The sequence below is a fragment of the Opisthorchis viverrini genome (assembly GCF_000715545.1).
Source record: "Opisthorchis viverrini unplaced genomic scaffold opera_v5_418, whole genome shotgun sequence".
Lineage (NCBI taxonomy): Eukaryota > Metazoa > Platyhelminthes > Trematoda > Opisthorchiida > Opisthorchiidae > Opisthorchis > Opisthorchis viverrini.
This window is the reverse complement of record NW_008752079.1, coordinates 14,290-39,849: the sequence shown is the minus strand read 5'-3', so window position 1 is coordinate 39,849 and position 25,560 is coordinate 14,290. Positions and strand designations below refer to the sequence as shown.

General features: G+C 44.0%; 4 protein-coding genes across 4 annotated transcripts in view; 2 read left to right on the top strand and 2 right to left on the bottom strand.

Moving 5' to 3' along the window:
- Window positions 1–2,039: 2,039 nt before the first annotated feature.
- Window positions 2,040–4,094, bottom strand: T265_15290 (hypothetical protein; the record flags this gene model as incomplete). The annotated part of the gene is made up of 1 exon (XM_009177407.1): window positions 2,040–4,094. A coding segment is annotated over one exon (2,055 nt), but the record flags the coding sequence as incomplete, so codon positions are not given.
- A 1,649-nt stretch (window positions 4,095–5,743) lies between these two features.
- Window positions 5,744–9,533, top strand: T265_10896 (hypothetical protein; the record flags this gene model as incomplete). The annotated part of the gene is made up of 2 exons (XM_009177406.1): window positions 5,744–5,836; window positions 8,187–9,533. The coding sequence occupies 2 exons, from the start codon at window positions 5,744–5,746 to the stop codon at window positions 9,531–9,533; spliced, it is 1,440 nt and encodes a 479-aa protein (XP_009175670.1).
- A 240-nt stretch (window positions 9,534–9,773) lies between these two features.
- Window positions 9,774–25,560, top strand: part of T265_15289 (hypothetical protein) — a gene marked incomplete at both ends in the record, with an annotated part of 23,996 nt that continues 8,209 nt past the window's right edge. The window contains one exon of the mRNA XM_009177404.1: window positions 9,774–9,803. Within this exon, the coding sequence (XP_009175668.1) occupies window positions 9,774–9,803 (30 nt within the window). The remainder of the gene's footprint in view (window positions 9,804–25,560) is intronic.
- The window catches only part of T265_15288 (hypothetical protein), a gene marked incomplete at both ends in the record, with an annotated part of 8,949 nt that continues 5,019 nt past the window's right edge, over window positions 21,631–25,560 (bottom strand). The window contains one exon of the mRNA XM_009177405.1: window positions 21,631–21,932. Within this exon, the coding sequence (XP_009175669.1) occupies window positions 21,720–21,932 (213 nt within the window). The remainder of the gene's footprint in view (window positions 21,933–25,560) is intronic.

Below are 25,560 nucleotides of genomic sequence, written 5' to 3'. Positions count from 1 at the left end.
GTCCGGCCATTCTGTAGATCCACGTGACATCCAAGGTTTGGCTGCTCCATTGTTGACCTTTCATAAACAAGATAACACGTCTTCGCAACAACCAATCGAAAATTTCCATTTCAGTCCCTCTGAACAAAGGCTATTAGAGGACCAATTTGGGGATGGCATCAAATTGAGGCACGCAAATAGTTGTTTAACATTATACGTATGTTCATGCATATTAGCTGGCCCAGAGTCTCCCGTCTACTAACGATCATCTCCTCATATCCGGTCTGTTACGATTAAAGATCGGAGTAGGGAACATCTTTTTTAACAAGCCCAAAGGCTATATACTCAGCTAGTGGATCAGCTTACAGCGTGACTTCTGCACTGCGAAAGATGGCCTTGATGGATGAATAGCTGAATGGAGAGAAAAAGTCCGGTAAATTACCTTCTTTAGTCGCCAGCTTTGTTGGTGGTTAGTTAAGGCGAAGAGGGCTGTTGAAACAAGCGCAGTATGAATACACATTCCTACTTTGGTTACAATTCATTGCAAACTTGAAGGGTGTACGCTTAATCCTTTGGTTGACTTGATCTGATGATAGGGCTAAACCAGACGAATGATACTCACATGTATTTTCTGTCCAGCCTCAGTGATAAACGATAGGTCCTCAAAGCTTTGTGGACGAATCCATTGATGGAACCGTGCTTCCGCTGTTTATACCTGGATCTATTGTAGGTGATCAGGCATGGAGTCCTGAAGCCATACATGGCAGTGATGATGATGATGGTGGTGTCGATGATGGTGGTGTTGATGACGATGATGATGATGATGATGATGATGATGATGATGATGATGATGATGATGATGGTAGGAAATCCAGCGAAGAAGTTTCCGAGGTACCTAACACCCTCCAAACCGTGGTGAGTGAAGCAACGCGCTTCAAGCTGAAGACAGTTGGTTTGAATCATTCGACTTGTCGTGCTCTTTCTAGCCTATAGCTCTTCGACTGTGAAACCAGTTGTTTTCAAAGTGAACTTTGGAACATGTGGGCGGCTGGAAATTTCCATAGGAGAGATTGGAACTGATCGCTTTCTTTTGTCTCATCGAAATAGGTGGCATACCTGTGACTTTTCAAAATCTGAACTGTACCTGTTACAACACTGGGCTTCTGGAAAAATACTACTGTGCCCCATTTTAACAGTTTGATTTATCACGTCGATCATGCAGCACATTTTAGTTGTAAACGATTGCCTCAGAAAAGTGAATTTTGTATGCGGTTTCGTATGCGGTCTCGTTTGACAAATTAAAAGTGCCCCAACAAGACAACCAAGTTACTTCTTCAATTTCAGGCAATGAACAACAGGGGAACATGTCGTGTTCACTGCTGTTGGGGCAATGGGAACCCGCCGTTAAAAAAGTTATATCAGACGTATGACGAGAGCACAGGAAAAGGGAAACTCTCAAAGAATGGACCCTCTGTATAAAGTGGCTTTAGTTTTCGTCACGTGTACGTAAATTTATAGAAACAGTAGACATTTCGTTGAAATTTTGGAGCATTAGACCGAAATTTCATCTGCTTGATTACTTGAAATCTACCTTATAGAAACTGTCCCCCAGTAGTCATTGTTACTGTCATTTTTAGATGGCATCGAAAATAGATCTCTGGAGAGGTGGTGAGATTTGTGGTTGGGGACATTTGGTTGACAACCCCTTGAAAATGGACCTTATGCCGGAGAAGAAAATGTCAACCAAATAACGAAATAGTCTATTCTTTAGACGCTACTTTGGACGTTATAGCGCATTTCTCTATACGTAGATGTTGTACGACTCTCCTCTAACCAACTACCTAACGGTTGTGCCCTGCTCTTGTTCGATGCGTTTTTGAATCCTCAATAACAAACCAATCTACTTGTTGTCGTGGAGTAGTATGACATGGGAGATATGGACCATACTGTGCATTAGAAGGCAACAAAAGGTACCATTTCTCTGTTTTTTTAATAACCTTTCTGTCGAACGGCCTAGGTGACATTCTGTAGGTGTGAGGAAATATGGCACTGGCTCCTCACTTCGTAATGGCTCCATTCGCGTTGATTCGAAATAGCTGTGGAGAGAGACACCATTTCAGAGAAGAGTCCAGCGCACGTGTACAGGAATGAAGGGCCCAGATCGATGGTGATGAGATATCGATTATGTACTGCATATAGCCATTTTTGGGGACTTTAGAGTAGATTTCCAGGTCACAGCGGAATCGATCGCATATCGCACGTATTCGACGATCTGTCGGATCAGCCAGAACCTTATCGATGCCATGAAAATCTTTGAGGAAAAATCGATGCTTGAACGGATCACGTGGTTGACTGGAATAAAAGATACTTGTGTTTGATACATTACAATCAACTTTGCCATGTTTTCGTATGTCGGTCTGACTGCCTGATCGTGATCGTTTACCGGGACTGTTACTTTCCTTGATCAGAACAGTTTTGGTTCTTGGTGAGACCCTGGGTGGTGGCCGTGGTTTTTGACAGGGTGAGGAACAGTCATGAGAAATTGGTTGTAGGTTGCAAAAACCTGACAAACTTTGTAACGCATCAACTTGACTTGTTCTGTGTTGCATGGCACAATGACCAGGCAATGCGTGTGAACAAGAAATTTCTTTTGAATCGCATGAATCAGGATGCGTTGGTGACGTGACTCCTATTAGATGGTGATTTATGCTTGGCACACAACTGTCTGACATCCCGGATTGTTTATTACATTCATGAAATTCTGCACTGAGTGGTACAGAGGACAATTTCTTGGTATTTGCAAGTATGCGTTCTGAATGGCGCTGCCTGGGCCATCTATCCCTGAACGTTTGCGTATTGCACACAAAAGGATTTATTTCAAACATCGGCGAACAGGATATATCTCTCAAACAAGAGTACTCTTCCTGGATAGAAATCGATCCTGGTCTAGGTTGGTTCGTTTTTGGATGGCCCATTTGAACATCATGATGGGAACCAATCACGGGTAATTCGGTCGCGTTGTACGAAGTGTTCGCAGCGAGCATGAGCGGCGAGTAGGTTTGATTGGTCTGTTCAACCACGGGAGAACTCGGAGTCGTCTGACGGATCAGAGACGGCGAATACGCAAACCACTTTGTTGGGTTGTAAAAATTTTTCCCTGCATTCACAGCACTTCCATGTCCCTCAGATATTGCGCTGCAGGAATTACTTCGGCTGAGCCGCTCCTTACATTCTGGTTTTAGATTTTCGGGAGACTGTTTGTCATTCTGAAGATACGCAGGTGTTGGTGACTGATTGTGGGACAAGAGGTTTGGAGCTGATTTCGCCCTGTCATGAACAAACAGTCGATCCGTGTCCCCGTTGTTGAGCAAACTTCGAAGGTATAGTTGCTTACATTCCTGGTGATGACAATTTGTTGAGGGTTTGTCAGTCCATCGATTCTTGTATAGAGCCTGTGGCTGATAAGAAAGGGAGCTGTTGTAATTTTGAGTCGTGATTGGTCGGTTTGGATCAGTGAATTTAACAGTCTGGCTTTCATGAAGCAGGTTGATGCTTTGGTCTGCGTCCTGGGATTCTTGCGGTTTTATGGTGGAATGCGTATTGAACTTCAGACATTCCCTTTGTTGGTCATATGCCGTAGGATGACAAACATTAAAAAATTCACTGATATCTCTTCGGGTTTGCTCATTTTGTGAGACGGTATTCGATTGCGGGCGATTGAACTGTGGTCCTATCACAAGAATCTGAGAACCATGGGAAACACGGGGGGTTGAGAATGCAATTCCTTTGGAAATCTCATTTTCAAAATTCTGAATGCACCGACAGAGGACATCACCTTGATAAGGCCTGACAGGGCATGCAAATGGTGATTGTTGATAAACTGGTATGTTGGGAAAGCAGGAGCACGTAGATCCACATGTTAGATTGATATTTTTCCTGCCTACAGGATCAGATAACTGGCATTGAACGCTTTTTTCAAGTGTTGACATTGTGGTTTCCGTACCGATAGTTCGTGTTTTGGAGATTTCATAGCCTGAAGTCCTATTTGCCTTCTCCCCTGATCCGTCGCCATCCTTCGTTTGTTTCGGTGAAGATCCACTGCAGTGGTTTCCCATTTACATTGCACCTTGCTGTGATGAAGTGCCGACCTACATCATGCAAATGATCGATAAAAGTTTTAAAGCTTTAATGGACACATGCCTGCATGTGATAGTCACGTGTCCTCAAGGTTACTTTACGAAGTGGTGGGTTGTTGAACTCGTTCTAGCGGACCAGAACTAGATTTTAAGGGGTTTGTGAGATCAGCCCATCAAAAAGACTAGTTCATGTGAACCAGGATACACTTTCTGTTCATTCTTGGGAACATTCTCCAGGACAAAGCCATCCTAAACTCGATTTCCGAGTTGTGAAACAACCATCAGTTTTTCGCCATTGTTGCTTGTAATAAGCAGTTATTAGCGCTAAAAGACGCTTGAGCCCAAAATCTTCACACAAGAAACATAAAACTACAGCACCCCCACGGCGATCTCCTAGAATAGACACTCCTACCAAGAACGCAGTTTTCAAAACAGAAATTTTCTCCACGATAAACCTTAGGAGGACAAAATCTGACCAAATGACCAGGCAGGCAGGCAGGCAGCTGAATTAGCTACAAAGCTGTAGAATTATGTTACAAATCAAGTATGGGTTGGAGGTAGTGAAAATGCATAATACAATGCATCACTGTATACAACTCGTTCCATAACGTGGTAGATCCTGGATTCTGTTAAATTTTGAGCATGTTTAGGTAGCATAAAATACTCATTCATGACTGTACCAGTATGCTTTAATCGTGATCAGCTGCTGTACTGAATATCTGGAGCTTTCACTTCAAGTGAAGGAAACATTCCCACCGCACTACCAGTGAAGCTGCTTAACGCAACCCGAATTCGATCACTACGATTCGGAACACGAGAAGTGCACTTCGTGTGAGTTATGACTCCCGTAAGAAAGTACTCTAGAAAATTTGAGGGTGTTTACTCCAGAGTGGTATCAGTGCAGCCACGTTGAACCTGAACGGAATATAATACCCCAACTAAATCCCTTTACAGATTTGAGAAACGCGTAGTTATGAATTTCCAATCAAGATGGCACATGTTAACAGTAATTTTAGGTTTTTGAGCCTAGATGGAGTTCGTATTTCAGAACCAAATCCTCACCACCTGCAAAAGTGTCTGGATTTTACCACCCCACAATACCGCACTTCTAAGGGATTGTATCCAACGCAGAACTTCAGTACATTAAACTCGCTTGACTAGGAGGAAGTCAACTGTAAACAAAACCTCACCAAGCAAAATACTCTGGCGTCAATGTTTAAAACTGGCAGTGCTTGTGTCATTGGATGGAAACCGTTGTCCTCGTTAGATTTTCAGGTTCTCACCTTCCGCTGGAGATATTCCTTCTCTATCCGTCTACCTTCTCCATATTTTACCAGCCGTCTTTGCCCAAAGCACATAAAAGTTCTGGAGAACTATTACGATATTCTTGGGAACAGGCTATTTCAATTCCCGTGACGAAACATTTCTCTCCAAGAACTACCCTCTGGATCAGCCAAAAGCACGGTCTATTCTAAAGGTACTCAGGTATTCAGGCGTACCTCAGTACCACTGTCCCATATGGCTGAGATAGACGGTAGCCAGGAAGACACAAATGTATCGAGTTTTCTGATAACCGAAAGGGATGGTATTCCTGTGGAGGACAATTAACAGAACCATTCATAACTATTATGATTTGGATTAATCTGATGTTACTTTTGGAAGATACAGAAACGGTGGAACACCTTCAGAGTGTACTTTTGCTTGGCTCTGTTGCGATTTGTGTGAGAAAAATGCCTTTCACTTTCCAATACCGGAGAACCTTTCACTTCCTTATTACTGTCTCTGCGACTGCTACTTGAGACGTAGGTTAGGTCCAGTGCTACGCTTTCGATCGTGTGACATGTACACGAAGTGCGGTTTTTCATGAAACAAAGTAATCTCGATCGCACATCAGTACACTTTTGTTCAGCTAAAAGTACATGTATAAGATCATGTGTCAGTATTCTACAGTTGCAGTCTTGTGGATTGGCTGCACTGTGAAGCCTTGTTCTAAAGTGCATGTTTGCATTCTTTAAATTGCATTGGTCTCAAATCGACGGGTTTCAAGAGGAAACTGGTTACTGTCGGCTGATTTGAGCGGCTGGTTTTGAATGTAGAAAGGAATGTACGAATGAAAGACACTTTACCATCGGAGTGGTCAGCCTGCTCTATTGGAATCAGTCTATCCCTTGTAGCTCACTTCACTTGCTTTTCGGAGGCACATTTCAATGGGGCTATTCCCTTTAGTGGATGGCACCGTATTGCTGATTTCCGTTATTTGACCGACAACAGCTCGAATCTCAGAATATAACCAGTTAGCCGGAATTTACTGTTGGTCTCGGGTCATTTGGTGAATATGGCGCATTCAGAATTAATTTGCTTTCCAGGCATGATGTAATTCAAGTTCTAGCTTTGAAAATGCCCAGGGCTATGTCTGAAAGCTCACAAATAATACTCCACTGACCACGACAACGTGGTTTAATCCCGTCAGTCACATATGCGGTGAGTTGCTGAGTTGGGCGTTGTTTGATACTACCGGACAGGACCAATTCAACGCCAATACACTGTTTGCTCCAACCGGCTAGCCGATCCAGTATAGTATGTATCCGGAATCAGCTTTCTAAAGAGTTCATTTGCCAGCTAGTTTTACATTACATAAATTAAGTATCTCATCAGCTCTATTACAACCAAGGCGATACACCTTGCAGGAAGAGCGATAAAACCAGCAGCTTTATCTCAGAGTTTATGAACGTTGCGCGAGCCCGCACTTGACCGTCACCGCAATCGCCTACAGTCTGTATACCACCCCCAGGAGCCGAGTCTAGAAGACAAAGAATTGTGGCCTTAACAGACTAGCTACACACATTGAATTTTGTTGATAATGTTGGTATTTTCTTATCCTATTTGACTGGTCTGGCTTCGGCCACGGTCAGCCAAGCAGTGAGATGGGCTCAAACCTGAGGACTGTCTTTTATTAGCCTGCTCCCTCTCAACTGGAAGAACAGCAGTTCACGTCTACTACATAGTAGGCGTGACTCTTTCAACTGAGGGTCACATTCGAGATACTGATGATCTCTATGCACCGGTAGGACATCGATTATTTTGGCATTTACTACAACAACCAAGTTTGCATGATATCTAGTCAACTCAACTATAGGGATGATGAACATAGTCGGGTGATTGCAGACCGAAAATCGGATTAAGGATATGTCGGCTTTTTGATGGGACACCAAATGTAAACTATAAGTTAAGTTGTTCTAGTCCCCACATGGAGTATAGTCTGTAATATCAATAACGTGTACTGGAAGTAGCTAGGTGTTGAGTTTGAGTGGTCTGCTGTGCAGAGAGCGGGAGTAATCTCACCAAATTCATCAGCCCGGGACATTTAATCTCTGGGGGTCTCTGAAACAAACGCTGGAGGACTTAGCGCGTTCTGTGGTTGGGAACAATTCAGCTATTCTACCATGGCCATCAAGTAAGATAGGGTGATTGATACAGATAGTTATCCGAGGCAAGATGGATGAAAAGGAACTAAAGCGGAGAGCCAGCAACCTAACACAGGACCAACGCTGGAAGAACCGATGGATTCCCCATAGACTTGGGGCATGCACGCAATATAACTTATTGAAACACGGTAATCTGTGTAGAAATCTAAAATTTTGATAACAGTGAAGATATTCCGATAAGCCAGTGTCAGAGGCTTTTATTAACGGACCACACTAAGCGATGGTACTAATCCGGACAGCAACGGGCGCTGTCTACCATCCATATAGTCTCTCATAATTTCTGGTCAAATCTCAGTCTGATCTGAATGGCTAATAGCTCTACTCTAACCATGGATAGAACAACTACCAGTAGGTGTTTGTCATTACTAGGTGCGGATCGGTCTTTTAGCGATATCATTTTGCAAGGTCATGGACGAAACCAATCAGAATGCAACCTTATTAAGTGCACAAACAAGATTAGTTGGAGAATAAATGTATTTATGGCACTGTATAACCAGATTAAGCCATTTCTGATATCAGCTTCGGACCGTGTTCGAAATGGTAGATGTCTCATTTGATAATCTCAATCTTTTCCACTTATCTTTAGCGTGAATGTGTCAGTCTACATATTGGTCAGGCGGGAACACAGATTGGCGCCGCGTGCTGGGAGCTTTACTGTCTGGAACACGGTATTCAGCCAGATGGATGTATATCCTCTACGAAAGGGACTGAAGATGAGAGTAAATCTTTCACAACGTTCTTCAGTGAAACCGGACGAGGACACTTCGTTCCACGAGCAGTGTTTGTGGATCTCGAACCAAGCGTAGTAGACGGTTTGCGAACCGGTACTCATCGCCAGTTGTTTCATCCAGAACAAATCATTAGTGGGAAGGAAGACGCCGCGAATAACTACGCTCGCGGGCATTACACGGTAGGAAGGGAAATCATTGACCAAGTGATGGACCGCATCCGAAAACTAACGGATCAGTGTAATGGATTGCAGGGATTCCTAATTTTTCACTCTTTCGGCGGTGGTACCGGGTCAGGTTTCACGTGTTTGTTGATGGAACGTCTATCAGTGGAGTATGGAAAGAAGGCTAAGTTGCAGTTCGCTGTATATCCAGCGCCGAACATAGCTACAGCTGTGGTGGAACCCTACAATACTGTACTCGCCACGCATATGACACTAGAGCATGCAGACTGCACATTTATGGTCGACAATGAAGCCATTTATGACATTTGCCGTCGTAGTCTGACTCTTGAACGACCAACATATACCAATTTGAACCAGTTATTTAGTCAAGTAGTGAGTTCTGTTACGGCTTCACTGCGCTTCCAAGGTGCTTTGAATGTGGATCTGAACGAATTTCAGACTAACCTTGTTCCGTATCCTCGTGTTCACTTCCCTCTCTCATCTTACGCTCCAGTGATTTCAGCTGACAAGGTCCATCATGAGCAACTAAACGTGATGGAACTGACAAACACATGTTTTGAACCTGTCAACCAGATGGTTAAATGTGACCCCCGTCGCGGTAAATATATGGCATGTTGTCTACTCTATCGTGGAGACGTAATTCCCAAAGACGTGAACAACGCCCTAACGCGTGTGAAGGCTCAGAAATCAATCCAGTTTGTAGAATGGTGTCCGACTGGTTTCAAGATTGGGCTGAACTGTCAACCACCCACAGTAGTGCCGGGGAGTCAGCTGGCCCCAGTCAAACGCGCATTGTGCATGCTGAGCAACACAACGTCGATCTCGGAGGCATGGACTCGTATCGATCACAAGTTCGACTTGATGCATGCGAAGCGAGCGTTTGTCCATTGGTTTGTAGGTGAGGGCATGGAAGAAGGAGAATTTACCGAGGCGCGCGAAGACTTGGCTGCTTTGGAAAAAGACTATGATGAGGTTGCTTGTGAAAGTAATCGTGGTGATAACGATGATGTAGTGTACTAACATTACCACGTGAGAACCACGTATTTGTCCCATTTTTTGTGTTGCACGTTTATTCTCTTGTCTTACAAAAACAGAATTTTGCCTCTAAGAGCCATTCTATATGTCCTTCAGTCTTGGGGCTCGAAAGAGTTTACTCATACCTTGTCACCCATCCATTTACTTGGACGGCATTCAGATAACATTCATTGCTATGTATCGACATACCCGACCATATCAGATTGGTGTACAACGCACTTTCGGATGGACTGCTCTATCGGATACCTCACTATGGTGAGTCAACTAATGTACATTCAAATCAATTGAATGATATCATTCAGGTCGGTACAGTAAGACACAGAATCAAAATCGAACTTGTGCAAGTTGAACAAAAGCCGCTAAGTTGACTTGCTGCTGGTGTTAATTGCAAAGGATGAAGGAACGGCGTAGTTGGCTTTATCACTGAGGGCAATATGATGGTTGAATGATCCACAGGAGCGAGGGGAAGGTGATAAACGGCATAGATAAAGAGGTAGGGTTTGAATAAACTGCCTAGTTTCCAGCACCATATTTGCTTCGTAATGACTTCAGACATTATCAAACATTTTGTTGTTATCGCTGTGGCTGCCGATGTATATTTTCACCTTTATTGGTGTCTATCGATTTGCACCTCATGCCACCATATAAATGGACTCAGGATGTCTAGTTATAACAAATGTTTGAATGCACTCTGGATTATTTGGAACCCTGAATTACCTGAAATAGGCTACTATGTCACATTAAACCTGTGGATGGACAACACGTCATTCTAGAGAACAAAATTCGAGAAACATATATTAAAAACAGCTAGGGCTGATCACGTCTAGGTCACAATAGACTATCTTATTTCGAAAACTTCAGCATGAGAATCGCCGCTACAATGTTAGATTTATTCCCAGATCAAGTAAAAGTGTTTCCTCAGTGTTAAAAGACTCTCCTCCCGAATGAGAAGAACCAACAGAGTTCGTACATATTTAGGCTGCTTGGTGAGCCAGTTCGAAATTTCGCGACAAAATCTAGCTAACTTTCTCAACCGCTCCTGATCAATTTATCCCCGATGTAACTGTAGTTATAGAGGGTGAGGAACAAGATACCTGTTAAATAAAACGAAAAGAAGAGCGCATTTTGGGCGCCACGAAACGGAACAATTTTGAGATCATAACGCACTCACTTTATCCAGATTAATCGGAATGATGGAAATTTCCCCAGGTTAAATAAAACGAAAAGAAGAGCGCATTTTGGGCGCCACGAAACGGAACAATTTTGAGATCATAACGCACTCACTTTATCCAGATTAATCGGATGGAAAGAAATTTCCCCAGGAAGAATCAGGGGTTTCGAAAGCTGTCCAAACCGAATTCGACCCAGATTTTTGGTGAGTAAGCAAACTAACATCCAATAAAAGACTCACCGCACTAACCCAGTTAGGGAGGAGTTTAAGTAAACTTGGACAGCTTGAAACGACGAGGTCTGCCGTACAAGCTATCTTGTTTAGCACGATAGGATAGGATGATATTCCTTGCTTGTAGAAAAAGGCTTTTTAACCGTTTGATTACGTGTTGCAGTTTACGAGGCCAGAGTTGTCCAAACAGAGATATGCTGAACCTATAATTTTCTTACAAAAGTGTGATTACGCATACAAGTACGAAAAGCGTACAATAGACCTCGTCAATAAAGTAATCGGTCTAGCCTAGCAGTTGAGTCTCGGTTTAGTAGCAAAAGACCTATCAAGCCAGAAGCAGTTGTAACAAGTGCTTCATACAGGATACAGTTCTCTCTCTCTCTCACGAGTGGCCAGGGTGATTTTCAAATTCGGGTGCTTTCACAGAAACATGAAGACTACGACGACGCTCAGTCTTTGCAGAAACGTTTGAAACTAAAATAAGCGTTCAGAGGGGTACTCAAAAGCAGCCAATTTAGATCCTCACCCTTCCATTCCAACGTGGCCTTAAGAAGAGGTCTTCGCCAAACGTAATGGCGTTCGGGATCAGGAGGAGCTAGTCAAAGGGTGAGTACGATTGTTCACCTGTACTTACACTTCATCCCCTAATATAATACACGAAGCAGCTTATTTGCTGTGAACTTCTCCGACAAATTAACAATGAAATTTAGATTGATGATGTATGTATGGATAGTATATCCCGATGTAATCTTGAGCACGGTCGAATCATAGCATAACGAGTCACATGACGGAGGCACAAATAATCAAGACAACCATTTGACCAGAAAATACAACTAAATTCATCGATTTCCACCATAACAAATCTTTCGACTAGGATGTTGAGCAACTTTCGTGAAATCTATTTTTCAAATTTTGTTTATTTCCGAAGAAAAGCAGTTCTGAATGGTTGCAGGGTATGGAGGACAAGACCATTCGCATAAATTCGTATTCGTACCTCCAACACGCTTAGGATATACTCTCTTTTATATCTGCTGGTGTCCCTGCTCCAGTGCCTATTGCCATAAAACAAGACTCACAGACAAGGAACCCACAGCTTTATTGCAACTAACGAACGCGTGAGAATGCAAAATTTACAACGGCCTTGCACTATTTAAAGGCCACTTTTTGAGATTGATTCAGGCTGTCTGATAGACGTTTAGTGAACACTCTCAAATCGACATTTAAAGGCCACTTTTTGAGATTGATTCAGGCTGTCTGATAGACGTTTAGTGAACACTCATCAAATCGACCGTGCTTCTATGAAATGCTTGATTACTGAACATAGTCGGTCGTGTTTCTGTGTCGTACCTGGACACCCATTGGCCTTTACTGAATTGATGGACTGATTGGCTTACGTGCTTTCCCGACTGCCCTATTGATATTTTGATGGGGTTTTGGGGTCTCAGTAGGCTCTGGGCGTTCTGGCACCCTTGAACTGTGAGTTGGACAGTCCGTGCTATTTTTAAAGGGCACTTTGGCACGCTGGGTTTTGCGCGATGACCTGGTGATATTACCAGGTTTCAGAAGTCGAAGAAACTCCAGTCTTACATGTTGGGAAGTATAAATCAGCTTTCTGCGTCCCATTCGCAATCGCCAAATAGTTTCCCCCATCTGTAAAGTTTGCACCTAAGGCAGTCACATACACATCAATGCTCGACTGCTGAAATCTTGTTCCCGTTTCCGCGGTTGTTGTCAGTGTTGCGAGAACTACGGTCTACGTCACAGAGACTGATGACCGAGGCGGTAGAAATCGCCAAGCATCCCAGTGTTAACAGACTAGAAGGCGTGGAACTGGCAAGACTGTGGAGAACTGTTCTGGATCAGTCGAGCTGACACGTGTCGGTGTGCGGTCGTCAGAAGGAGGAGTAGCCATCATCTGAATTCCACTTGCCCTCAATCCCCCCCAGCTAAATTGTCGCAACACTCACAAACCCACAAAGACCCAGAAATCTATCAGCGGCAACCGCGGCGAATCATCAACTGAAGCACCTTGAAGTGGAAGATAAAGGAGCCAAACCGGATCAGAATTATTTGAGCTCCCCCCTCCAATCTACCAACACAAGATTTTGACATCCACACTAACCGACAACAGCCGTTAATTGACACTCGAAACTGATCTAGGGCACTAATATGAAGAGGTCTATCTGAATAGTTCTGTCTGCCTTAAAACCTCCAACTTGGTGACCTGTTCACTTGGCCTGATGAAGCTTTTGTATCTAAAGCGAAACGTTGCCCAAATAAAAAACTACCGATTGTTTACCAAGCCCTTGTGAAACGTAAAGCGAAATTATTTTTTTAGATTTTCCATGTTGAGCAGACCACAAGCATATTCGTGATTGCCTGATAACGAAGGACAAAAGACGCTTCTCCTGTTACATGAATAAATCAACTGTACCGTCTGATTGGCTACACAGTCAGTTTCACTTTACCAAGATGAAAAGCAGGCCACATACGAGTGACCTACGCTCGAAGTGAGTGAACAGGTAATTTTCCTGTTCTTGGCCCACATCTTGGCACCAGCTCCGATTTGTCTAGAGACAATCAGCAATTATTTCTACTGTTTCGGTAACCAGCACCCGTCAGTGCTCCTGTTTACGGGGAATCAGCGCCTCATCTTATGTTTTGGAAATCACGCGGACACACACTAGTTCAACCCTGACTTCATACTTTCGTGTGAGCAAAGGTCTGTCAGCGTCCAGTTCTTCTCTGCGTATCGATAAACAGGTCACTTAACCTTGCGGATATCTAGGTTGTCAACGAGGAGTTATTCACAGCTTGGGTAAAGCGTTCTTCAGCGGTAAGTCACGTAGCCAAGACCTATGTGTGCGCGGATGCCATGCCCTTCGGCTCTTTGTTTCACACAGTGTTTGTTCTATGTCAGTGCGCACTTACTGTAGTGTTTTGACTCACATCGTTGCTCCTGGGTTGGATGTGATCTATGCCGAATATTCTTAAGAAATCAGAAATGCCGGACTGATGACCACCCAAGCAGATTCTTGCTCAGATTTTCTAGTTGGTGTGACTCCATACTCTCCATGTAAATCCGTCCGATAGTCTAAATGGATGTTCAGGTTGCCAGAAGGTCTAATAGCTTTAGATGCAAGCTGATGGCATTGAGATCCTCAGACACAATCACTTATCGCAAAAACATTGCACAGATTCTCTTACAGTGGACACTGGCTTGAATTCCACTCGGTTCTATTGGATGAAGACCCCATAGCCAGTGGTGACAGTCAGCATCGTGTGTGAATAATGACATATCACTATCTACAAAAAGCTGCAGCACATTGGTGCTAGAAGGATACTGCATACTAGGCCTATACTCATAAACGATCAAGTTGGTAGCACAAACTGTAGGACAGAACAATCAAGCGAACACACGAGAGAAATAAAAGGCAAAACAAGTTAGCCTCTATCACGCAACCCATTCACACATGCTATTCTAACGAAGGTATACTGTTTCGTTAGCCATTGTTACTAACTCCGAAGCGTGCTCAGGCGTCAAAGTCCTACATTGATAGCTTTCTAATAAAGGTAACACAATTCCCCGAGTGTCTCATCTTGGGCACAGCTGAACCAGTACGTGGAACGGAAGTTGCTCTCATAAAATCACCTCAACACAACAAAGCTAGTACCAGGTAAGGCAGATCAATGAAGCTAACTGAGCAGAATGGCCTGCAACCATTCTGACCCAATGACCCGTTAGTGTGCGGAAATCAATGACTGACCTGGTCTTTTGGTCAAACAGCGGAAAATTTAAACATTGTACCTGGGTTACCTGAAATGTCAACCAGACGATAACGACTAATGTGCGGCAGCAGGTGTCGCCAATACCGTTCACATCGATCAATAGGGAGAAACAGGCATACAAACGAACGGTGCCATAGAAAACGAAATGGTTTCATTTTACAGCGTCATACGAATCCGTTGAAATCGACTTCCCTTCCATTAAAAACGTCTCTTTTGGACCGAACAGAAAATACCAAGGTGGAGAAAAGCAACTGATCCAGCAACTCAAAACACTAGATCGTGGATCAAAGCAGTCATGGGGTAGGCTACATTTAGTGTAAGATTGCAAACGTGAGCCTACAGCTGGCAAAGTAACAGATGTTTAGCAATAAACCATTGCTGAAGTTTCGAAGACTTGGGTAATCTCGGTACTTCGACTGACGGGTAGGTCTGTCTGAAAATGCACAAAGGCATAGATGTATATCACAATGAAATGCTGGCGCCCTACTTCCACACATCTACTTCCCTCGGATGGATTTTCACTCCGCAGCAATGACAAGGCCGTATAACTATACCATAAAAGCCCGTTGTGCAACAGTGACACAGGTCTACTGCTTCAACGATTCCCATGTAGGACTGAACATGGTTGGCTCGTTGTTTCAAGAACTTTTACAAGCTTGGACGAACGAACCCCACTTCCTACCGATACGGACATACTTAGAGCCCATATATGACTTAACCCGGTCGGCTCCTTCATCCAATATAACCATGCTGGCAGTGTTGTGATCGGTTCTGTCAACTACTGTCTCAAAGTCTGTTTTAACTTAGAGAGTAGAGAGAGGACCCTAGGTTTCATGAGATTTGCTTTATTCAAACCATTCCTACATGTATTGCCATATCATCCAAAAGTTGTTACATTTCAGCTGTCACCGTTATTAACATTCCCTTTCCAAAAAACAACAGCGCCGTGAAATAATTGAAAGTAACCCCGTCTTGGAATCTCCTGCTCGCGGAATACATTTATTTGTGAACTAATTTGGTTTTAACTGGAGACTCAACTGAATCCTAGCTGAATCTACATTCATAAAATCATTCGGTTGAATATACTGCATAAAGGCCAACTCATGTCTCGGTTGATTCGAGCTCCGAGATATTGCAGTATACTTTCTTGATGGATTGCTATTCATAGGTAACTGAAAACTCTTCTGAAGTTCACGATTGGTTTCATTTTCTCTTGAAGCTCATCTGGTGGGCGGGTTCCCCGTTTTTTTAACCTTAATTTTAGTTGAACCCAAATTTTACACATTTCGCGAAGTGCACTTATTCGCAGACCAATTTGGCGAGGCACTATTCACCAAAAACCGAGTCTAGCATTACTCTCATTTACCGAACGTGAAAAGACATCAGCATATTCGATAATGCTTGGTGGCAAAACCTTCTATAGTAGATGCCGATAAGGAATTGCTATCAGAAGCCAGAATATGTAGATAACGTTGTGCGTTTTGCTCCAACGACGCTAAGGAAAACCAAGTGATACTAGGAAAGCGTTTGACGTTTTTTTTTCAGTGAAACGGAGGGCTGCTGTTTTGCCACTCCGGGGTCAAAAAGCGTGTAGTAAACAAAACGTGCCAACTCCATAAACGTCCTACTTAGACCATGAACTCACACGATAGAAAAACTTAGCTTACAGCAACAGTTATGCGGAAAAACAGCGCACCGTAAAGTGCGTTCAATGAAGATAAATCTGATTGAATCTCATGACCACTTTTCTGATGCAGTGTTACAACACCGTGGTGGAAGGACTGCTGATGCACACGAAGAAGCGGCCGAGGACAAGCGGTTAAGGACCAATAAGGGACATTCCGCACCGTTACCGTTTTTACACCCACATTAATAAAATATGCAAAAGTATGTGAACAAAACGCATTACAAAACATAAGGTGGACAGTGGTTTTCTTATTGAGTGCACATACCGATAGCCGGAATACTCAGTCCGCAACTGCATGAAGTATGAGGTCTGGTGTGAAAGTACATGGTATGAAGAGTGCCGTATACAACTTGTCACGGATCGATTTGAATGGCTATCTAATGGTTGTACCTACAACTACACATAAAACACGTTGGTTCTCCAATTCATGGGTGTGTTTGATCCGCTCCTGAACAGTTTTATCAGGTAAGATAAGCACTATTGTTTGTCAGTTGTGGTTAACTTTCGAACGGCGAATTAGTGAGTTGAGGTTCGAACTACGAACCAAAAATTATGCTAGTGCTTCCAAATGCTCAACCTTCCAACCTAACATGGTATGGTGGCGGTTTGTGCGAGAACTCACCTAATCTAACAGACGCTACACGTGCAAACTTATGGCCGATCATTGTCTGTACGGCTCGTTTTACTAAGTGTATGTTGAATATTGATTGCACCAAGCTATGAAATTTCCGTTGATCTGAGATACAAAGGAAGACTGTTGGAAATTGAAAGCCCAACGAGTTCACTGACACTAAAAAGTTCCGTGGATCTGGAGAACTCCGCACTGAAGGGGAGAGATTCAATGCAGGAGAGCCACTACGTAAGTGAACTATACACTAGTGTCACCAACTATTGACATGTCTGGTTCCGAGTTGTCCACTGAAGAAGAGGACAGCTAGTGATCAGGACATGTAAATTACGTTTCGGAGCCATATACTGATCGCGTCTTTTCAAATCATTGTATGACTGTGCAAAAATAGCTCTACGAGGCAGGCGGTCGTCCGACACGCGGAATACGTGTCTCGACGTGCGTAATTTATGAAGTGTGACCAAATTGCCTATTGTCTTTCCACAAAGCCACCCGACACCCCACCTCTGCGGTTCGGATATTCCCACCAGACCTGGCGAGTGTTTTTCTAGTAAAACCTGAAATTTTTCAGGCATCCGCTCCTATAGACCTCATTTCTGATCCAAAAAAGCAAGACAAGATATATGTGCTGAGTTTATTGAAACCTGCCCCGATTACGGAAGCAACTTCAAATTTCGCTGGGGAGTAGTGAGATGAGAGTCATCTGCATGTACGAGATTCTTGTTTATTACTGCCAGTCAGCAAGTACACGAAGGTTCGTTCCAAGCCGTTAGCCGACCAACGCGATGGCTAGATATAACCATATATATATATATACATATATATATATATATATAATGTACATTATTCCAGTCTTTGTTACTTACTGAATTATCGTGGAGGTTTCCACCTGTTTCAAGGACGAAAGCCAGCTTAAGATGTATTAACCAAACTGACAGAGGAACAGCTACTTGTCTAGTGGAAATTTTCTAAACTTTTACTTCAAACCAACAGTGGGCTGAGTATTAAAACAACCTTGGGTAGTAACTCTGGAAGCACACGGAGGCAGAGATGCGGTTTACTGGCGAACATTTGATTAAGGGTGAAATAATCACCTTATTCCTCTGGCCTCCATCCATCGGAAGCGTAGAATGAATCCACCGCTGGGTTCCAACGGATCGAGGACCCCGTACGCCTTCCCGTCCTATGGATCAGCAGTGGTAGGTGGGAACTCTTCGGTCCTGGTGGCGGGGGAGTTCTAGGCCCTTTCGTAGACGTTTGACCTCCAGAACTTCGAAAGTATGTGTCACGCGTTCAAAGCCATGTTTCAGGCCTGCTAACACCCATAAAGAAAAGCCAGTACATCCTGCCGACAGCTCCCATACCATTCGGCCCGTTTACGCATTGCTGACCCGCCAATGCAGCCATATACTGGCTTCGCACAATGCCGCACAGAACAAGCCGTAAATACCTCTCAGGTTTAAGGAAGGCCTAAAGTATCTGCATAAACCCGCCCGTGGGATCCAAGCATGATTGCAGTCGAAAAAGTCTTCCACCACCAATCTGATGGTTTCATACATACAAGGTTGACGACAAACGACGAACCTGCGCAAGGCGTATGGAGTAAGCGTTTTGACAGCACATAGTTTGCACCAGTTATTTCCGACGCCCGACACATGAGTAATCACTGCAATCAGTCGGTTACACAACGACACATTTTCCAATATAGATTGTAAAGCCACTGATCAACTTACTCAGCCATCACGATCCACTAGTAAGAAGAGCCATTAAGGAGGTAGATCACTACCGAGAGCTTGGTGAAGTTACACGTGTTTTTCGAAAGGTCTGTGACGTAGATCCATGCGTCGAGTTTTACATGTTTCCTCTTGAATATCCCCATAACCTATTTCGGGCCCAGCAGATAGGTCGGGGGGAGACTAGGTCTTAGATTGTACTTTCAGTGTTTTATTCACTTCTCAAGTTAGTGAATTTTCTGGTCAGCTTCACTGAAGGTGATAGTATGGAATTAACGGTTCAAGCTTGATTCGCCCCATTGACGGCTTCCAGGAATAGAAATGCATGCCAGGACCTAGAAAACTAAGTGAATGTGACTCATAGCACAAAAATTCTCACAACTTCCCAACACTGCACAGTTTAATGAACGAATTGCAAGCGAAATACAGATAACCAAGTAGAAATTTTCATATCAGAAAGAAGGTGAACATCACGGAGGTGAACCATATTCCACAAGAGTTAGTGGCCTGTGTAAGCTGAGCGGTTCTTATTCAGAAGGATAGGACGACGAGTTTAACCTATACAGAAGTCAAGTTGTTTCAGGCCATCCAAATACAGAGCACTGCGTGAAACAGCCGATGAGGTCAATCACTACTCAAAGACAATAATCAGTAGTCTGAAGCCCGTGACCGAACACAAACTAACAAATAACACAGAGTAGGGTCAACAGTGGAAAAATAGCATATCCTGTTTCTGCGTTCAAGTGACAGATCCGGTCAAAGGTGTTTGGACCGCTGGAAGGCCGTGGCTATTTGGTGAACCACAACTGAAGCCAAATATAGTCCCATACCTAAAACCATGAAGCTAATATATGCTTGACGAAAGAAAATCAACACAAGCAAGTACGCACGGATTTGTCGCTAGCCTTTGGTGGGGCCAAACACGGTGGGACATTAATGAACGTTAGCACAAAATACTTGTTTAACATTCAACTATCAACTGCCAATCTCTTCAAGTTCCCGCAGCTACAAAACTGCTTAAAACGAGTTATATCCCTAGAGACTAATGACATCAATCGTTCACCAATGCTTATTTTAGAGTCACGATCTGCATCTAATGGACCGGAGAGGATCAATTCTACCTGTCTCGCCCACATTCACACAGAGATGAAGAGCTTTCCTCCATTCCTCGTGCGGTTATTCTGGTTAGTCCACATCATAAGCACTAAACTTGAGGCTTTCTTTCTGGGGCTTAGGGATAGTACATAAACCTGAACGTACCGGGATTTGAAACTCAGTAAACCGTTATGGTAATCGCCGATCGGCAAAACGAGGACTGCTAGAAAGTCGTTGTTGAAGGAACAGGGTTGCACAGGTTGTTTAGACGCTAGCCCGTCAAGACGACAATTCAAGTGCATCCAGCACGGGCCGACGGAGTAGTAGCAACAAACTGGCTTTATAAGACAGATGACTGCGGCCTGGCATAGTCAAGGATGTGAACCTTTGATAAGCTCTAATAACGGTGCTACTCAATTTCATCGCTGCCCTTTGGTTCATAATGGTCAAAATGTTCATTCCAGCACAGGAGTACGAGTGTTTGAATATCATGAACAGACACTACGCAAATCTCACAGCAATCCATAGGAGCTTTGTATACGGACCGGAGAGTTCATCGAAAATGTTTCTTACGTCAACATATCTGACGTTCGTTTTAATGGTTTGCGGCGTCCGTTCGGCAAATCCACAACTGAGAAGAAAATAAGGCAGCCCAATCTGCAGTACCCACAAAATGTACCCTCTTCGACAGGGCATTTTCGAACTCGAAATCTTACGACAGACCATGATAGACTTAGGTTCTTGGTAGTTGTATAAAACGCAGCGTGAGCCAGATATTCATGTTATTAATTTATGAAGACCATTCGTATCCTTGATCGGTCAACTGGCGAACAGATGCGTTCATGCATGGCTAGGTGCCCCACGCAGTCAATATGCATTGATGAGCTGTAATACAATCTTTATCCTACAATTAGAGTCAGTCATCGCTGAAAAGACTGGAAGCATTGTTCAGGGGTTTCGTCATTTTCTCATCATCAACGGTGCGCATCTCACAGGTCTCTAAGGGAATTCGAAAGCGCGACCTATCGAGCTATAGACGACGTCTACGCTAGGACCTCGGACAGCTTAACTTTCACTTGTAATTAAAATGAAGTCGAATAATGGACTTGGTTCCCCTGAGTTGCTTAGAGAACTATTGTCTTTTCACTTCTTATCTCTAACTCGAAAAAAATACTTTTTAGAACAACTAAGTAGCTTGAAGAACGTCCGCCATTTGCAACAAATCAGGAGACAGCGGATCGGTACTGTAAGCCGGGATTGCGAAGAAAACACGAAAATATGTACGATTGGTTAAACGAGTAGGGTCAACTAAAGGCCAGCTTATATTTTCTCCCGTTCAATATGATTTAAATGGTGCACCAGACTTCCGAATATTTATGGTCGTTACCAGTCAGCTTCTGGAGTGGCGGCGACTCCATAGTTTGCGCAGAAGACTATTTTTGCACAACTGACTGACCATACGTCTTCAGCTGGGAGCAACCATCAATGCTGGATAGGGCTGTTGTAGCCGCCTACGACTAGCATAGTCTGTGGGAAGTGCGATTAGTTTCCAAAATGAAATTTTTGCGCTCAGAACCGTTCCACCCAGGATGCAAGGTTTGGGAAGTGTTAAAGACAGTACCATGGCTGGGTGCGCTTAACTGTGAGTGGTACAGTCAACCTTCAACGTTCGTTTTTAGTCAACATTTAGTATAAACAACGCAAACCCTGAGAAATCTAACCCGAGAAAAAAAGAAAACAAAATGAACTAGCCGTCTCACGAAGTAGTCTTCTATCTGAAACGTATTGAACTATACATTGGCACTGGAGAAAATGGGTAGAGAAGGATGAATCAGCTTTAGACCTGGACAGAAAGTGGGTCTGGAGGATCTGTCTTCGGTTCTGTGTCGCTGGATGGTGCCTCCTGATTGGGATTCTCATAAGGTTTACTTCCACGAACGATTCTACCAGCGTGATCAACCATGAAGTTGTAATCCACAATGTCCGAATTGAAAATCTCCTCAAGTTTGGCGTCAATATTGTCACGTGTGATAATGTTGGGCTCCGCAGCCTGCAAATGCGACAAAATTTAAGGGGTGGATTGAGCTACTGTGAAATTAACAGTAGTGAGAAATCATTCTGTGCGGGATCCGACGGGAATTCAACGTGGAGGGGGGAGAGTTGCAAGCCTAAGAACTGTTGCACACAACTGTGGTTTAATTCATTTTAGCCCGGCACATTGGAATGTCTGACAAATCTTGATGCAGAAGCGCGATATCCTGAATGCATCATTGGGTTGTACCGATTATTTTCGCATGAACTAAATCGGTACTCAGCTGGCGGTCCCAACCCCCCGGGGCGCACCAAAGGATATGTTGGAGGGAAACGCAGGGCGATCCTAAGGGCCATACAGTGCCGGATTCGTTTTCGACCCTCTATCACTGTGTTTCCCAGTGACTTCTATTTTCTTGTTGGGCCTGCAACAAGGCAGTTTCCGTTTTGCGAATTAGCCTTTCAGCATTCGGGCATGGATTTTGGATGCTGTGACTTGCAAGTGGTTATGATTACCCAGCTTTAAGAGTGTGCTTCCCTGAGCACCTATTCACAAGCTAATTGCTGCCGCTGCATATCACATGAACGGCTAGTTTTGCTACACAAATTCAATAACTTGTGCCGATGCCTTGGCGTCAGCGAATTCACCAAGTGTTTGTTGTCAGCCTAACCAGATTTTGCATTCTGAGGCCGAGAACTGGATCCAGACGTTACTCGATGGGGTTGCAGATGAGTACCATCGACAAGTGGTGACAAAAGAGAAAGTCTATTGCCTGGGACCGGGGTAGCGAATTATTCCGATATACAGGAAATCTGATATGCGAAAATATATGTGACTGGAAGCCAGTGGTGGTGAAGATATCAAAAAGGTCAAAGACTATTGAACAAAAGGGATGATTCGCACTCGATCGAATGTTGGCTCTGACTACGACTATTTTTCATTATTGTTCAGCAAAGTGTTATCTGTGAAATCCGCGTCAAGCATATGTCTCGGGACTCGTTTGTATATTGATATACGGGATCCACGCAAAAACCTGCCTAACTCGCCAGGTAACTAGAATATGGGCCCCCTGCTTCTCGCATTTCAATGTCGAATTCCTCTCATCGCAACCATCGTACGCACAACCTGCCTCCAAAATTATGGGAGAAAATATTTCCCTAGGCTTGGAGATGTGATCTAGTGGAGTGACTTGATTGCATTGCCTGAGTGGGGCATGAGACTAATGAACATCGCAATACTAAAGCTCGCCGACAAAATGGCCTAATATGAATAGTTATTTTAAGTTGCACTAGGCGATAGATGAAGAATCCACAGCGTTGAGAACGACCACGGTCCCCCTCTACGGACAAACGAACTACCGTTTTGAAGCTGAGAAGGTAACATTCCATCGAGATTTATCCGGGCTTATCCGTACAGCAAGGAGCACTGACACTGGTCCCTGCGGGCGATATAAATGCAGAAGTCGGTCGTCTGAGCTTCATGAAAGTACATTTTGGCACTCGATTCGAAGGCGACGCTGATCACACAGACAGAGAGCACACGGAGAGCAACTCCTCCAGTTGTGTGGTGATCACCAACTGTTTCTGGCCGATACGAACTTTCAACTTAGAAGTCCACATCGTGTAACCTGGCGGCCAACAAGTGCAAACCAACCGTAGATCCAACTCGATTACGTGGCTATCAGCTACCGGTGGAGAGCCACGGTTCAAGTGCCGTGCCATCTGGAAAACACAACTTGATCACGCAATGGCGTGAGTACGTTTGACAGTCCACTTTTCATCCAGGCTCTCGCAGCTCATCAAGACGCATCGCAATCCACCACCTTTGGAGAACTACCATGGCTCAACAGTAACGATCTGAGCTAGCTCAACTACTGTCTACAGTAAGCCGATAGTGTGGTGGTATCGAGCAGGTGGATGAAAGGGTGAAATTTGAAAGGAGCTATGCTAGCGACATTCAAAACTGTCTGTCAGGGATCTCGGATACGACCGAACGATTAGTGGATATCGTCAGATTGATGCCCGGAAATTCATACCAGTATGCGACTTCAATCACCCGTCAGAAGAAATAAAATGTGAAATAGACCCGCTGAAAGGCATCGGATTTAGATGGTCTGTACCCAGCCCTCTGCAAAAAAGGGGGAGAACTCCTGGTTATGCATTTGACAAGCCCGATTAGTGCTATGCGAGATGGAAAAGTTCTTCCGGAATGGGGCACACCGACAATCATCCCTAGCTTCAAAAACAGCGCCGGAACACTGTGAAAACCACCATGAAAAACAAATTGGGTGTCATTCTTTCGGACGGTGCGTTGATCACATTTTCGCCCTCCGACAGATTCTGAAACAGCCACAATGCTTCCGGCAAGCAGAAATGGCAGTCTTCCTTGACTTGAGAGCTACCTTCGACTCCGTGGACCGTCAGGAAGTGTGGCAGTCTAGTACGGAATAAAAATGCCTTCCACAAATCCTAGACCCCCTTAAGGTATTGTAAGCCAACCCCCGCGGAAATCTGAAGGTCTAAGGGCAGCTCTCATCTGAATTCACTACACAAGGTGGTGCCCTTCCTCTGCAACCTCGCCACCGATAGCATTATGTTTTGCTCACCCCCAGTCCTAACGCCTGTGTGGCCGAAATGCTCCCCGGACTTTAGCTCACCGAGAGGAAGTACGTGAATGATGTAAATCTCCTTGGATCTGACCCTGTCGTGAAGCAGACGACATTACGTAATCTAATCAATTTTGTTTTACGGTTTGACATGAGCTACACATGCATAAAGTGTACAACGCTGCTATAAGATTGCGTGGGCTCGAACCCTAGGCTCTTGCTTGCGAATGAGTCGACTGAAGTAGTAGACAAACTTGTCTACCTAGACAGCTTCATCAGTCCCATTAATCTAACCATTTTGATCTTATTTTCTCAATGGTTCACCTGTCTTTTTAGACACTCTGTATATTGGAACCCGCCAGCCAGTCAGGCAGGTGGTCGGTGGTTTCCGATTCTGGATGGCCGACCGGCGGATTGTAACTCACCTTATCGTGACCATTATTGACTATTTCAAAGTGCCACGCTGAATCAAGTTCCTTCCTTGGACCAATTTTGTCCTCTAACATTTGCTCTAACCTTGTACTTGTGTGCGTTTTGCCCACTTATCCATTGATATTTATCTTTCTGTGTTAATCGGCAGTACTGTTCACTCGTACCAGACTGGAGTATTGTCATGCTACAGCTGTTAACGTCACCACCTCCCAAGCGAACATTGGAAGCACTGGAATCACTAGCCAATTTCAGCACTGGTATCGCTCACTAAACTGCTCGACTGTGGGTTCGGGTACTCAGACTGCCTATCACAGTCTGCGACGGTAGCTGCTTTTCCTTTTCGTAAAATAACTTTCACAGTCCAGTTGGTGATGATGGGGTAGGGTGGGCTGGTGAACCCCATCAGATAGCTTGAACGTTTCTCTCCTCAGTCGTCACCAGAATACTATAGTTATTAGCTCAGAACAAGCAATTGGTCAAATATAGCAAGGTTATTTAGCCTGCTAATGTGAAATACCTTGCAATCAATTTGACAGCTAAGTTAGGACGACGAATGATGTGAGATCAGAAGTGCTTATGTGGGTCACACGAAATATCTACAAGTTATTC